Genomic DNA, 15,042 nt, shown 5'->3' with positions numbered 1-15,042 from the left:
AAAGCAAGAAAAAAAAAATACTTATAAAAATGTTTCTGATATTGTTTTCAAGAAATAACTGAGGCTGATTTAAGCAAACATACTTCACTGCATTGTTTTTTATACAGAGTTCTTTTACAGAACAGGGGAATCCCATCACAGCAAATATCAATACAATGAAATGTCCGCTATAGTAAAATAAATTTTCAGTCCAAATTTACTTTCCATTACATAGTTGGAATTTCATTACAATGAAATTCTCATTCTAAAGAATAGAATTTGCAGTTCCTTCAACTTTTTTGTAACAGGATTTCCCTCAAAATATTTTCAATTTCATAAAACTTTGTACTTTAGCTTTGCTTACCTCCCAGTCAGGATAGTCATGTTGCAACAGTTCACCTTGATGTGTCCCTGGAATAGCAACTAAACATCCATTAGCGCGATTCACTCTTTCCATGGCAGTCCATGCACATACAATTCTATCTGCAGGTCTGAATGGGAAATAATGTAAATCTTGATGGAGAGGGTGACGAGAAGATAATGAACCTAAAATAGAAAAAATAAAAATGGTACAAACCAGTACAGATATCGATATATCATGTATCTCTGGCATGAGTTGTTTTGACAAGCAAATTATGAAACACAAAGGCACAAATCAACCCAATAAAAATCAACAAACAGAATAATCACTTCAAGAACATTTTAAAAGTTTCTCTTACCTTAAGCTCATTTAAATGTTACGTTAAAAATGTATAAGAGTTAATTGAATATCAATAAGTTCTTTCAAGCTTGCCAAAACTTTTCAAACCATTAGTTTAGTTTCTCAAAGCATGTAATTAAAATAAAATATGAATAGTTAAGATCAAAATGCTTAAAGAGACAAATATTTGAAGCATGACATTTAAAGAAAAAAACAACATTGTCTTCTTTTTAAATCAATTTTTTGTTTTCTTTTTTTCAAAATTAAGTGCTTTCTTTATGAACATCTTACAGAGCACGTAACTTTTTTGAAACAATAATATATAAATCACATTATGGAGGAAAATTAAAATAAGAATAAACCACAAGCCCAAAGATGCGCAAAGTAGCCAAACAAGTAAGTCAGGTAAATATTATATGAACACAAATTAAATAGCAAGCAGACAAGGCAAAACTAGCAACTTGCTTAATTTACGAATCAATAATCATCGCCATGATATCCCTGTCTTTAAAGACAAAGAAGATAAAGAACTTCAGCACTTTCAAGTTCATAGTTTTGATAACATCTCAATCTCCATTCTAGGTTTTGAATTTTCTCTGGAAAAAAGGCTTTTGTTGGAATCCCAGTTTATTCTTAAATTCAAATCCATCTTCTTATATTGACTCAACTCTTCGCTTAGTTACAAAATGTTTAATACTAATCACAGCTCTTTTCTTTAGTATTTATTCTACCTTCAGATTTAGGACGCTTCAGGTTTTGTTCCCAAGCACACTCGGTTCTCATTTTATTAACCCACTGAAGGGATTGTGCACAACCTGGGAATCAAAGATGCATTCATTATTCAAGTTGTAAATTTCAAGCATTGCCGAATCATGTTGACAGTTGCATTTTTCAATAGGACTCTTCACTCTCATACAACAATATTACTACGTCAAATTCAAGTTAAACATGAATGATTTTGTAGCCTCTAATTCACTAATTTTCATCTCCAAAATATTACAGAAATCGGAAAGGTAATTTTACCCAATTTTCTCAACTTGAGATGCAGTTCTATATGAGAAAATTCAGTATAAAAGTTTTGGAGTGGACAGGAAATAGCCCTGAAAGTTTTTTTTGGGCATATACGTGGTACAAAATTACTACTAAGAAGCTTGCTACCAAGGTAAGCCTGCAAGCATTATTATGCTCCATTTCCATGGAATTAGTCAGCAGTACAGTAGAGAACCAATTATCCGGGAAGTTCGGGACCATAGCTATCCCGGATATCTGAATTTCCCGGTTTTCTGGATCGCTAAAAAGAGCTCTTGACCGATTGTTTATAAAATTTAAATTACTACAATAAATAGTAATACGTATTAAAATAAGAAGAAAACAGTTATGAAATGCTTTTCAATATCGTAACATTAAAAACTACTAGTGAAAGAATAATTTAAACACCAAAAACCTTAAGTTATTTAATAAAACCTGAGAACCTCACATTCATTTTGAAAAGCACCAGTTTCGAAAAACACCAGTTTTCGATGCTTTAAAATGAAAGAGAATGAAGGGAAGGGCAAGAAATAAGTTTTTGAACGTAAATGTGCGATTCTTCTACTATAGTGTATGAGAAAATTTGTTTTCATGAATGCTTTTTTTTTTTTCACTTTTTTGTAAAGGTTTGGCGTTAGCGATTATTGATAACTATTGCTTTTGCCATTAAGTTAATATCAATTGAAATTTAATTTATGAGTTCCTGCAGCCTTATTACAGTCTTGCGTTAAACGATTTCTAGATTCCACCATCAACTAACTGGAAAATTCGAGAATCGCGGCGTTTCACGCGCTTTTGCGACGTCACTTGCGCTCTAAACGGTTTTAATTAAAGGCCATTCAATAAAATATTGCATTACAATGTGACAATATTCATTTCTTCAGTTTTCAGTTGGAATAAAACACAAAAATTTCAGACTTACGAGTGTACTTTTTAGTTCAAGAAAATATTCCGGAAATTTTCCCCTGCGTTAAAGACAACCCTTTGAAGTTCATTTTTGTAAACATTTTCCTGAGTTATAGATGAGTAATATGGTATTTATTAAGAAACCGCTCATTTTCTTTTAGGTATTTCAAAAAAAAAAAATCTTAATTTTTCAAAAATTGCCAGAAATGCGTATTTTTAAAAAATGGCGGGAAAATCGGCAAAGGTTGCCGGTTTTCTGGTTTCCCGGTTTTTTGGTTCCCGGATAAAAGGTTCTGCACTGTACATTCTGAATCTGATACCTTCTATGTGGGATCATTGCAAGGCTCTCTTCACATATTGTGGAGGATCAACTAAATATCAAAATGCTGCTCATGGATGTAAACATTTTAAGTGATATGTCATATGATTACAGTTATGTGCAAATTTCATAGAATTTGTGCATCAATTGCTTTGTTTCACCTTCTCTTAAAATATACGTTATTCATCTTTTTTTTTTTCATTTTTTGGAATAATTAAGAGTGAAGAATTTATTTCAAACAAAATTAGATAAATCCTACAACTGAATTTAATCAAAAAAATTCCATTAATACTAAAAAATACACATGAAAAAACCTTAGTACACATCTACACATTTCCACAAGTGACGCAGTTTTTTTGTCCACCACTATATGAAAATGAATAATTAGTTATTTCAGTATTTAAACATTTTTTAATAAAAAAAACTCCGATAAATAAAACTAGTGTTTTTCTCAATTGAAAAATAAGTTTTAATAAAACAAAAATTATACCTGCATCAGGAGGCTTATTAATTAACATAGTATGCACAGCCTTGATATTTGGGCCACAAAAGCATTCCACATAATCGAGAATCTGAAATGTATTTAGTGTTTATAAAATTAGAAAATGAGAGAATGAATTAAAAAGCATGAAAAATATATTAAATGAATAGATATGAATCACATTTACTATCAAAAAATATGAAACATTCATTGAAAAGCAGTTTTGAATTTCTTGGCACTAGTAAGTTTAAGCTCTGATTCCAGCAGAAAGAAGGATTCCATATTTAGAAGTATAAAATAAGTAATAAGTCTAAATGCATTCATAGATCTTATACCTTCACACTGCAGAACATAGATTAGTGCAGTATAAAACCCACTTTTTTCAGACATTCAGGATTTCTAAATTTTAAATTCCTTAATAATTCTAAAATCCAAGTTTCTAACTTCCATCAAATATTTACACCACCAACACTTATTGGAAAAGAATTTGAATCAGTATTCTACCGACCTTTTTCTAGTAAAGGAATGCTTTTCATTGACTTTTTGAACAATGTTACAAAAAGGTGATCTTCTTTAACATAGAAAAATCAGAATTATACTATCATTAGTTTCAAATTGTTTCCTCGAAAGTATGTAAATTTAGTGTATACAAATATAAGAAATAGGAAATAAAAATTAGCAATGTCTCAAAGTAAATAAAAAGTTTTATACTTAATTATTTACTTCAACTTGAAAGCATGCAGTTACTAAGATGCTGCACGTAGAAAATTGTTGCTTTAAATATTCAAACTTTTCTAAAAATACATAACATTCATATAAATTTAGGAAATGTTTATGAACTGTGAAGTTGATAGTGACCTAGACCTGACAAGAAAGTGGAGCTTAAATGACAATGTTTTTGACTTAAGTTTTATGACTCCCAGAGAAGGGTTAAAATCTGCTCTAATAGCATGCCACACAAAATAACACCTCTCATTGCATAAAAAGTTATCACACAAAATTTAGATTTTTTTTTGTTGCAAGTAAAAGATCTTTTCTTTTCCAACAAAATGTTTTGAATCATTTTAATATTTTGGTTTATGCTTCATGATTCCATAATTAAATGATTGAATACTATTTATATAGCCATATAATCAATTTTAGAAACATAAATTGCTTTAGTATAACAACATGGTACACCACTACACCTCTAAGCCATAAGAGAGCTTTGCAGCACGTTTAAAGTTAATTCACTGCCAAAGCTCCCTAAATTGTCACATCAGATGTTATAGCAGTGCGCAGTTCACTGAACGATGTTGGACTGGAATGTTCACACTGTCTGTTTCTACATATCGTCGCCTCAGAGCTACAGTAAGATATCTAATCCTAGAAATAACACTAAGATATCTTACTGTTGCTCTGAGGCGACAATATCTAGTTCTCATCGGCACTGAATGAGAAGCTGGAGGTATTACTGAAGATCACATTCCTGCAGTTAGACACTCCCCAGCTAACTCGAAATTGATAGCAAGTCAGAGAATGCAGTCTTTGAATCGCAGTCAGCAGCAATTCCCTCAATGGATGCCATGGCCAGAGACTTTTAAATGAATTGCGTACCTTAACACACTTGAAATCATATTGACTAGCAAATAATATTGATGAAATTACAAGGACACTGTTATTGTTCGTATCTCTTCTAATTGCTGAATCATCTTGAGCATTTTCTACCCAAAAGCATTCTGAGTCAATTTATTTTTTTTTCAATTAAAAAGTTAATTGATTAAAATCAATTATGTAAATATTGCATTTCAAAGAGAACGGACAAAATGTTGGGAACCTTATATTGTATTTCAGAAGGTTACTTACTTGAGGAAGTCTGCAGTATTCAAACAAAACGTCATCATAAATAAGATCTTGTATCTTATTAATTACACGTTCATTTTTATTGTTCTTAGCATATGAAATATCTTTCATAACCGTCAGGCCAGGAACATGCACTTTGTTATCACAAATGTCTTGAAAACGTTTTCTAAAACATATTAAAAAAGAAAGATAAAACATGCAATCATTGTGCACAAATAATTCAAACAAATTCAATTAACAAATTTAATAAGTTGCAGACAAATTAAAAATTAACATGAAAATAGTTCCAAATAAGAAACAATACATGCTTTGTAAATGTATATTTTATATTGCTCAATGTAATGACTAAAGCAGTATTACATGATTAAAATATCCAATGTTTAAAGACACATTGGCACATTATGGCAAAATTTGAACAATTAAAATATGTTCTGATTATTGCGCATATTGTAACACAATATGCGCAACAATGCAACGCAAGCATAAACAGCAATTGACTTTCTTCTTACATTCTTTTCAGGAAAATTTTGTTCGTAACAAAAAAAAAACCATTTAAAAATACACTTTAATATTTCAATACCATGAATAACAACAATAAATTAAAAATGAAGAGCACAGAGAAGATGGACGAAACATCAATCTTTCCAGTGTGAGAAAATCAGGCTTAAAAGTTCAAAACCCCAGCCTTTTTCACTGTAGAATCAACTTTTGGGTGATTTTTTGCTTTGATCTTTCGCCTTTATTACCTGTTTAAATAGAGAAACAAATTCAACTCTACACTCAATGTTGCCCAGTCAATCTGCACTCTAACTATAAACTGACATTTTGCATTTCTTCCATGCACTCTTCAAATATTAACACGTCACTTATAATAACTCAAATCTCTCAAACTTGTTTATCTTGAATGTGCATATCTCAAAAACCTCTCTATGTAAAAATTATCCTTGCAATTACAGATTAAATGAAGTATTTTTTTTTTCAACGTTTATCTAGTATAAATTTTCAAAAAACCACTATCTCAAATTCTGGCTAAACCTGTCCTTTTCCAATATTAACCTCTACATGAACATTTGGAAATTGCAGATAGGACTTCCTTTCTAAACATTTAACTGTTTAATGATGGACCCAACTTGTGGAGTCTGAGCACTGGAGTTCATTAATGTGATATTCAGAAGGTTCAAGAAGAAAGGGGGTTCAATTATCCTTCTTAATAAAAATTATAATAGAAAGCAATGTCAGCCACTTCATGCAGAAAAAAAAACCCTATATGTGTTGCATGTTATACCACTCACTCTATTACTACTAACTTAGGTTAATTAGGTTCACTTTGGTTAAACGTAGTTTAGCATGAATTGAGAAGCCTAGCACTGAAAAATGATAATGGTTATGAAAACTTTTTTATGGGAATTGAAATTAAATGATGCTTGATCTAGACCAGATTTACATTTAAGTATAAGTAGTATCTATGTCTGCTTTTTAGACTTTATCCAAGAAGCATATTTTCTTTTTTTACAAGAAACAGAAAAAAGGAAGATTCTATCATCTAAAGCAAAAATTTCCTCTCTTACAATTTCTTTATTCCCATTTTAGAAGGAATTCCATAGTTCAAGGCACCTTTAAAAAAAAGTTGACTTCTCATACCGACCACTTGAAATGTAACTTGTGATGTAACATTTAAAAAAAAAACACAAACAGGTCAAAACTCGAAATTTCAGTAATTTCAGGACAAAATTTAAAATTTTAGTAATTTTAGGACAACTCTAAGACAACATATATGATTTTGTATAACTTAGCCTAGTAGACATTTTATTGATCAAATTTTGTTAATAAATTACTATATTGACTAAACAACTATTGACAGTAGAGTCTTAACAACTTGAAGCCTTTAACTAGAATATTCCTTTATCTTGAAAATTTCATTGGATCCCAAAGTCTGAAGAAGGCTGTGGGAATTTCCAATTACTCAAACTACCAATAACTCGAAAGTTTTAGCCAGTCCCTAGAGACTTGAATTATCAAGAGTTACCTGTATTTACATTTTAATTAATTTTCAAAGATGTATTAATTAGCATTTAAACAAAAAAAGCATTTAAAAACTACTTGATTGACACAACTGGGAAAAATTAATTGCCAGTTGCTTCAAATTTTCTTCAAAAATAGATCATATTGCTGCTATTGAAGCATAATTTTTCACATTAAATTAAGTTCTTAAAATTGAGTGGCTCATGAGTGCCCCTGTCCAGATGTGCCCCTTTTTCCTGTCTACACTAACAGTATTATTATTATTATTTTTTTTGAAGGATTCAAAAAAAGAAGTTGAAACTAGTATGATGCAGTGAAAAATATTATTCTGAAATAAAAGAAGTAAGATACTTCATTTTTGAAAATATAACTAGATGTATTGTTTATTGTACCCTATATTCCCATAATCCTATGATTACTACATAATTACTTTTGATGAGAAAATAACAAATTGATTATTCATCTCAATAATACAATCAATAAATGAAACATTATGTTCTCCTACTAGACCACAAAAAATAATATTGTATAGGCTTTAACAGTAGGGTTGGCCGAAATAAGCTGAAATTTTTTTTTTTCGAAATCAATTTTTGGATAGCGCGCAAAAGTTGCGTAGTGAGCTAGTTAGCACTCACAAAAAATTTCTTGGATATTAAAAAATATCTAGCCGGCGCTATTTGACATTGAAAAACCGTAAAAAAAGAGAAAAATGAATTTTTGTCGAAAATTTTTTTAAAAACTAAATTCCAAATATTTTGCTGGAATGCACCGAAAATGTTATATAACGAGCCAGTTCGAGCCCATAAAATGTTTCATTGATTTTAATGAGCATTTAACCGCTCCTTTCCGACATCAAAAATTGGAGAAAAATGAAAAAATATTGAATTTCTTTAAAAACCAATGTGAAAATTATATTTCAAAATTAAATCATAGACTAATTAATTAAATAGCACTATTAATCATAGTAATTATTATCACGCAATAGTATCATACATTTTCTAGAATTACATATATAGATAATAAAATTTTAAAAAAGAAATCTTCAAATTTGATTTATCATACCTCATGCAAAATGAATATTATGTTTTGGAATAATATGGTCCCTTGTTATCAAATGATGGAAGTTCTTTCCTAGCATGAAGTTTTGCACGAATGTATCCATCTTGTGCAGTTTCACCACGAACTTTTATTGCAGCTTCGGTTATTAGTTTCACACAACGTTTCACAGCTTGCGTGTGACAGGGAAATTTCTCGAAATTAAACTTTGTAGAATGTTCTTTGCACATTTCTTTCCATTGTTGGTCTTTTAGATGCATTGTAAGAGTTGGCTCTGTTACAACACAGTTTGCCCAATCAACTAAATCAACATAATGAACGGCTTCAAAATTAAGTTTAGGACGCTCAAAAAATCGTACACCATCCGAGCTCTTCGTCTTCTTATTTCTAGAGTTCAGAATGCGCCTAACAGCTAATTCCTGAATGTATTTTCTTGAGTCAAACAACATTGTCAACAGTAGCTGTTCAGGATGAGCGAAATATGCATTACCATAGAGAACTTTGAAAATTATCTCCTTAACGTTGTCTGGAAACTGCCTCCAAGAGAAATCATTTTCCAAAAATGTTGGGCGCCGTACTGGCAGTTCGGTGTTATTTTTATTTCAAACCACATTGGAGCATAAACTAACATTACATACTTTACAAGTATTGTAAGATTTTCTGATGGAGTTGGAGTGCCTATATACAAATGCAACAAATGGTTTGCAGTTGTCAGTCATCGCGCACAACTGACTGAGTTTGCCTGGGCTACTGTCAGCCACGCTTGAAGGACAACTGACCATCTTTTACGGCAAGACAGATTCTATACAAATATTGTTGTTCAATACTTAAATTTTTTATATCTTCCATGTCCAAAACCAGAAGATTGCAGTCAATTTTATCAAATTTGACCACCGGATTTTTTTACAATCTCTAAGAAGTTGTTCGATAGCTCCAGAATATGAATGTGGCCACTTTGTGCAACCGTCCAATTCCAGTATAAGATGCCTCAGTGGCAACTCATTGTGGACATTGGACGCAAGAGAGGACCCCTTTAATTGCTTAACTCCCAGCTGTGGAGGTGTAGAATTACAGCATTTCTTAAAGAAGAATACTTGCGTTCAATTCATTAATCAGTTCAAAGGACTTCAGAGGATTCACATTTTTTTAATACTCAAGGGCTCTATTTGTCAAATATATATAAAATAGTTATAAAATAATCTTAGGAATAATAGAAGTAGTTGAGCGCCGTTTATTATCCCGAAGAAACTACTGGAACCAAAGATTAAAAAATCAGCATCTTATGTAACTATTTTTTATTTGAGTGTGTGCATTTTTTAAAATTGGCGTACAAATGTCGCATAAAATTGATTGAATTTTCACTGTTTTTTCTAGGTAACGTATTGCGTAACATTTCAGTACTTACTTCTTTCGAAACTACTTTTAATTTTTTTTTTCATTTTTCCAATGTTTCAGTCTTAAAGGAGCGTAGCTAAATATTCTATGAAATGTATAAAAATCTTTGAGGATTTCAACTAATGCACTGACAGATACTTCTAATGTTTGTTGAAACTAGCTTCAAACTTTTATTTTTGCCCCCCCCCCCCCTCTTTTTTTTTTTGACAAAAGTGCATTTTTGTCGTTTTTTTCAGTTTTTCAAGGTCAAATAGCGCCGGCTAAATATTAAACAAATTTAGCGAATTTTTTTATGGGTAATAACGGGTATATATAGCAACTTTTCCGCACTATCCAAAAACAGATTTCCAAAAAAAGTTTTTTCGGTCCACCCTATTTAACAGTCCAAACCAGTTTTCACATTAGTTACATAGCTCATAAGAATATAACAAAGTGAAGATAATGTGAAGACACATATAGATAAAAATTACCTATAAGTTTCAAGACAATCAAATGGAACAAGCCCTGGAATTACAATAAAACCATTTTCTTCATAAAATAATCTTTGCTCCCTTGATAATCTGTCATTATTAAGTGTAAACCTAAATTTTCTTGGTTTAGATGGCTTCTTAGTTTCGGAATAATTGCTTTTTTGTACTATGGCCTGAAAATACAAAAATATTTATGAACTTCATAATAAAATGCATGCAATAAGTTATTCTACACATAAAATTCTTGCCATTTAGTAATAAATAATGGTCTAGTTTCAGCACTGAAGTAAGCATGCTCTAACAAAGCATACATATTTCATTTAAACATTTTTGAATTACATACAAACAATAAGAAAGTATGATCAATTGAGCAAAAGTTGAATAGCAATGTAAGGAAAATAAATTTTTTGTGTTGTGAATCAGAATGTATATTAATCAGTCATTTATATGTTGTTACACTGCCAACATTAAATTTTAACTGTCAGGACAATTTAAAACAGAAGATATAAGCAGGCGATTAATAATTATTTTTATTTCTTTGACTTACTCTCCTGAGGTGCTCATAGAAAGTGATGGCTTTATTTCCTTCACCATAGAGATTCGCAAAGATTATATTCAGTAAGTTACCGCCTTATAGCCAGGGCTAAGGCTGAAATACATGAAATACACCGCCAGCTCTCTCCAGCTCATTCACTTCCTGTGCCAGGCTGATGAGTGCTAATAAACACGAAACTGCAGTCCTCGGCTGGAATTGACTGAGATGGCGGTGCATTTTATGTTCAGGCAAGGATTGTATTAAAGTTTTGCGTTACAAGAAAATTAAGAAACAAAATCATGCTGTTGCATTCTTTAAATAATATTGGTCATTGATACTGGATTTTTAAAAACATTTTGCAGGATTCTTTCTGAGATTAAGTTAAGAACTAATTCATATACTACAAATGCATAACTAAAATATGTGTTAACAATTTGATTGATATACATTTTTTTTTAATTTACTTTGATTCAAAGGTAACCACAAAACTTGTGTAATAACAGCACTAGATTATTCGTGCTCTTAATGCATCAAGAACTTTCTCTTTTTTTTGGTACAATAGAAATTTAAATTTTTTGACACCTAAAATATGGAAATTTTGAAAATTTGGACTTTTTTCAATCATTATTATCTTATTTTCAAAATTTTTTTTCTTCCAAGTTCGTTTTAAAAGATAAAACTTTCTTTTTCTATCTAAAAAATAAAAATCAGCAGAGTCTATTAATCTGTTAGAATCTGCAGAATGTCAACCATTTTAACAATTTTAAAACCACTTTACATCAGTGAAATCACATTCATTTCAAGCAGCCAGTGAGTTTTATGAGGAGGATAATGGAGAGGGTTACTCCTTCCAGGACTGAAAAGCTTATTTTTTCAAATTTTAAACAAGCAAGAATATGTTTTTATTGCACACTTGAGTAAAGGTTGAAAGAAGTTTTAATGTCTCTTAAAAATATCACTAGGAAGAAACACAAATTATAATAAAGTGATTATTTTAACACACAATTTTTTTAAATGAAAAATTTGAAGATGGTTTGATTTGAATTCTGACTGAAGACTATTTAAAACACACATTTGAGCTGGTACGCCTCAATCTCATGTTTCACTTTTTGATTTTAAAAATGTTTCATTTAAATTTGAACAATATTAAAAATGTTAAATGTTAGAGCCTAAGGGAAAATTGGAATTCTATATGAATAATTACAGAATATGTGAATTTGCTTTGAACCAACTTTAGCAGAAAGATCTACCGACATTGGCAGTGGAGAAAAAGAATTTTTTGATTGTGTTGATAGATATCATTTATAAATACATATATTTTTTTAACTTCTATTTACATTAAAATTTTGGACTTTTATAACCTCTTGAAATTATGAGGGTAATAAATTTTCCTTCAAAAAACTTTCAAAATTTATTGCCCTCCCTCCAGCTTTACTCTTACAAGCAGCATCCACAGTTCTCAGCGCTGCTCTTCCAGGTCATAAATTACTATGTTTTTAGAGGAGAGAGAGGAAAAAAAACCAGTTTTTCACTGTTTCCGAGTTTTAAAGTCTGCTTAAAAAAGCTTACCCACATGTTTCCTTTTCTTTTAATGATTTTCAATAGCTTGTATTTTTATTTTCTTCATTTTATATATTACATTTACTGAGTACTGTTAGGAGTCAACTTGATCTATGAATCACACCCATGTAACAAGAGTTTTCATTTACCTTGTAGAAACTGAAGAGGGAATGCAATGTAAAATAGTAATGTTTCAAAATTCGGGCATGCTGAAGTCTTGAGGATTCCAAATTTTGGACTTTGTATTATACTACATTAAATATTATAAAAGTAGCATATTAAACAAAGAGCGGAACTGATGTGATATACCCCACCCTTGGTGACTTTTTCCTGTTGGCGCCAAGAAAGTATCGCCAAGAAAACAATGTATGACGACATATGTCATACATCATTCTTAGCGATGTTTTTTTAGCGCCAACAGGAAAAAATCAGATAAAAAAACATGATCAAAGCACTTCAGAACACAATATATATAAAAACAACATAAAATCACAACAAAAAACATCACGATATACGCTTCAAAAATACCAGAAACTAGAAAGTTTTTGTACACAAAGAACAATTACTAGAAAGTATTTAAAATGCTTAAATTGATAAATTACTATAACAGCTCACCAATGAAATATGTACCAATAGAAATAAAAGCTATTTTCCAACATGCATTTCATCAAACAAAAACTTTTCTCATACTCTGCTAAAAAAGAGCAAAGCGATTCAAATTGTGATGTTTAAAGCAGAAAACTTCCCCAAAATAAATAACTATTTCAGCCAAAAATGTTTAGTTACTCAAATTTCGATGTATGAAAAATAAAAATGTCTCAACAGAACATCCTAAACATAAACAATAAAAAAATACCATACATTTATTTGCTATTCAGACATGCTTTCAAAATACCTATTATATTTTACAAAAAATAACACCTTTATATTTTTATAAAATGCTGGAGTCAACTTATTTTCAGAAATTCAGTACCTAAAGGAGGCACGTTAATAGAATGTCTAAATAATTCGTGGCATTGATAAGAATTAACTTTTAGAACAAAATAACCGTACTATTTTTGTAAAATTAATTTACATACAGTAAAAATAAAGTTAAAAACTACAAGAACCCCTCAAGGATTTGTAAAAACAAAGAATTTCGGAAGTGAGAGTTTTTTTTTTTGAATTCCAAAATAAAGAACTTACCTTTTATGGTACAAATCCTCACACTCAGTCTAAAACAATGCATCATATGACAATAGCACGCTATAGATACATACCACGTTGGAGTTAACAAAGTTAATTAACGTTCAAGTTTGAAGAAACTAGCATTTTCTAATGTTTTTACTTCAAAACACAACTACTGAATTTAAACTAACACAAAATAAGCTTTTCCTGTAAGGTATATTGCACGAAACAACACGTATCTCTCCTGCGTGAGACTGAGTAAACAACACACGTAAACAAGTTTGAACAGATCTAAGATTGCCTTTGGGTTGCCAAACACAGGTTAGTTTCGCCAGGGGTGCCATGCTTAAAAAATTATTGCCTTATTGGCGAGAAAAATATTTCAATTTCGTGCAAAAAATCGGATGTCGCCAAATGGGGGGGGGGGGGGGGGGTATATCACATCTGTACCGAAAGAGCTTTCCTGATTTAGTATGTATGTCGGCAAAAATCTTGTTTTATGATAAAACATGGCAAAAGTCATCAAGACGTATAAAATAGCAGAAATATGAACTTTTCTACAGAACCATCAACAATTCTCATAAAAAAGTCGCAGGTCTTCGATTGAAATTTCACTGAAAACTGATTTTTGGATTCTGTGTAAAGCAGATTTCATAATCATTTCAAAGCACCCCCCAAAAAATTTCAATGATGCAATCTGCGCCATGACTCTCCCTAGGAAGACACGCCTACTACAAATGGAAAACATAATACAATGATGTACATGCTAATTTCAAACAAGCCAGAAGTTACCTACATTAAGTCACCAAGTGTGGTAAAAAAAAATCCATTAAAAAAAAAATTACTTCATACTTTCATTGGGTTTTGCATTCCAAATGCAAGCATCTCGGGAGGTTGCTTCAGGGACGGATTCAAATGACGATATATAGTTTTTATTCGCTCCTCAGCCATGGTGGAACAAGGTACAGTTCAATTTACTGAAAGAATTTAGCAGTTTTAAACAGTGTAAGCACATAAACATACATGCATTATAAATAGTTTATACTATCAAGAAAATCTGCAGTGCAACAGTTAGAGAACCTTTACAATAGCTAAAGAGAACAACTTTTTTTTCACAACAAAATAAGATAGTTAAATCATGGAGGTTAGACAGAGCCTTAGAGGTACCACTTTAATAAGGGTTAAAAAGTTAAGCTTCCTAAGGAAAGATATTTGAAAAAAAAAAAAAAAAAATGATGAAGCATTTATAAGCCATAAGCACTGAAATTACAAATTTAAAACATATTTCACCAGTTTTATATTAGCCTAAGGACTTCTACTTGACTAGAAACAATTTAAGGTGTCAGTTTTTTGCACTAGGCTATAACAGTGTTAAGAAGTACAAAAAACACAATGCATTCTCTGTAATAGGGTACCACAAAATCTACGTTGATCCTCGTGCGGACAACTTGACTGTAGCGAGGATCAGGGTTTGACAAATAATGTAGGACAGGTCGTCAGTGCAACTTAATAGAATGCCTAGCTGACTAGTTCTTTAAGAACAAAATCTTTCAGTAGTCACATTACACTGGACTTCCCTAC

General features: G+C 31.0%; 1 protein-coding gene across 3 annotated transcripts in view; it reads right to left on the bottom strand.

Moving 5' to 3' along the window:
• Window positions 1-15,042, bottom strand: part of LOC129230983 (phytanoyl-CoA dioxygenase, peroxisomal-like) — a 35,267-nt gene that overhangs the window by 8,917 nt on the left and 11,308 nt on the right. For all 3 annotated transcript variants that reach the window (XM_054865226.1, XM_054865227.1, XM_054865225.1), the window contains exons 2-6: window positions 14,314-14,438; window positions 10,200-10,372; window positions 5,260-5,422; window positions 3,424-3,505; window positions 344-525 (exon numbers count right to left, since the gene is read on the bottom strand). In XM_054865226.1, coding sequence (XP_054721201.1) covers window positions 344-525; window positions 3,424-3,505; window positions 5,260-5,422; window positions 10,200-10,372; window positions 14,314-14,412 — 699 coding nt within the window. In that variant the 5' untranslated portion in view covers window positions 14,413-14,438. The remainder of the gene's footprint in view (window positions 1-343; window positions 526-3,423; window positions 3,506-5,259; window positions 5,423-10,199; window positions 10,373-14,313; window positions 14,439-15,042) is intronic.

Source organism: Uloborus diversus, chromosome 10, assembly GCF_026930045.1.
Source record: "Uloborus diversus isolate 005 chromosome 10, Udiv.v.3.1, whole genome shotgun sequence".
NCBI classification, from domain to species: Eukaryota; Metazoa; Arthropoda; class Arachnida; order Araneae; family Uloboridae; genus Uloborus; species Uloborus diversus.
The sequence above is the reverse complement of the archived record's forward strand: the minus strand, read 5'-3'. Positions and strand labels throughout refer to the sequence as shown.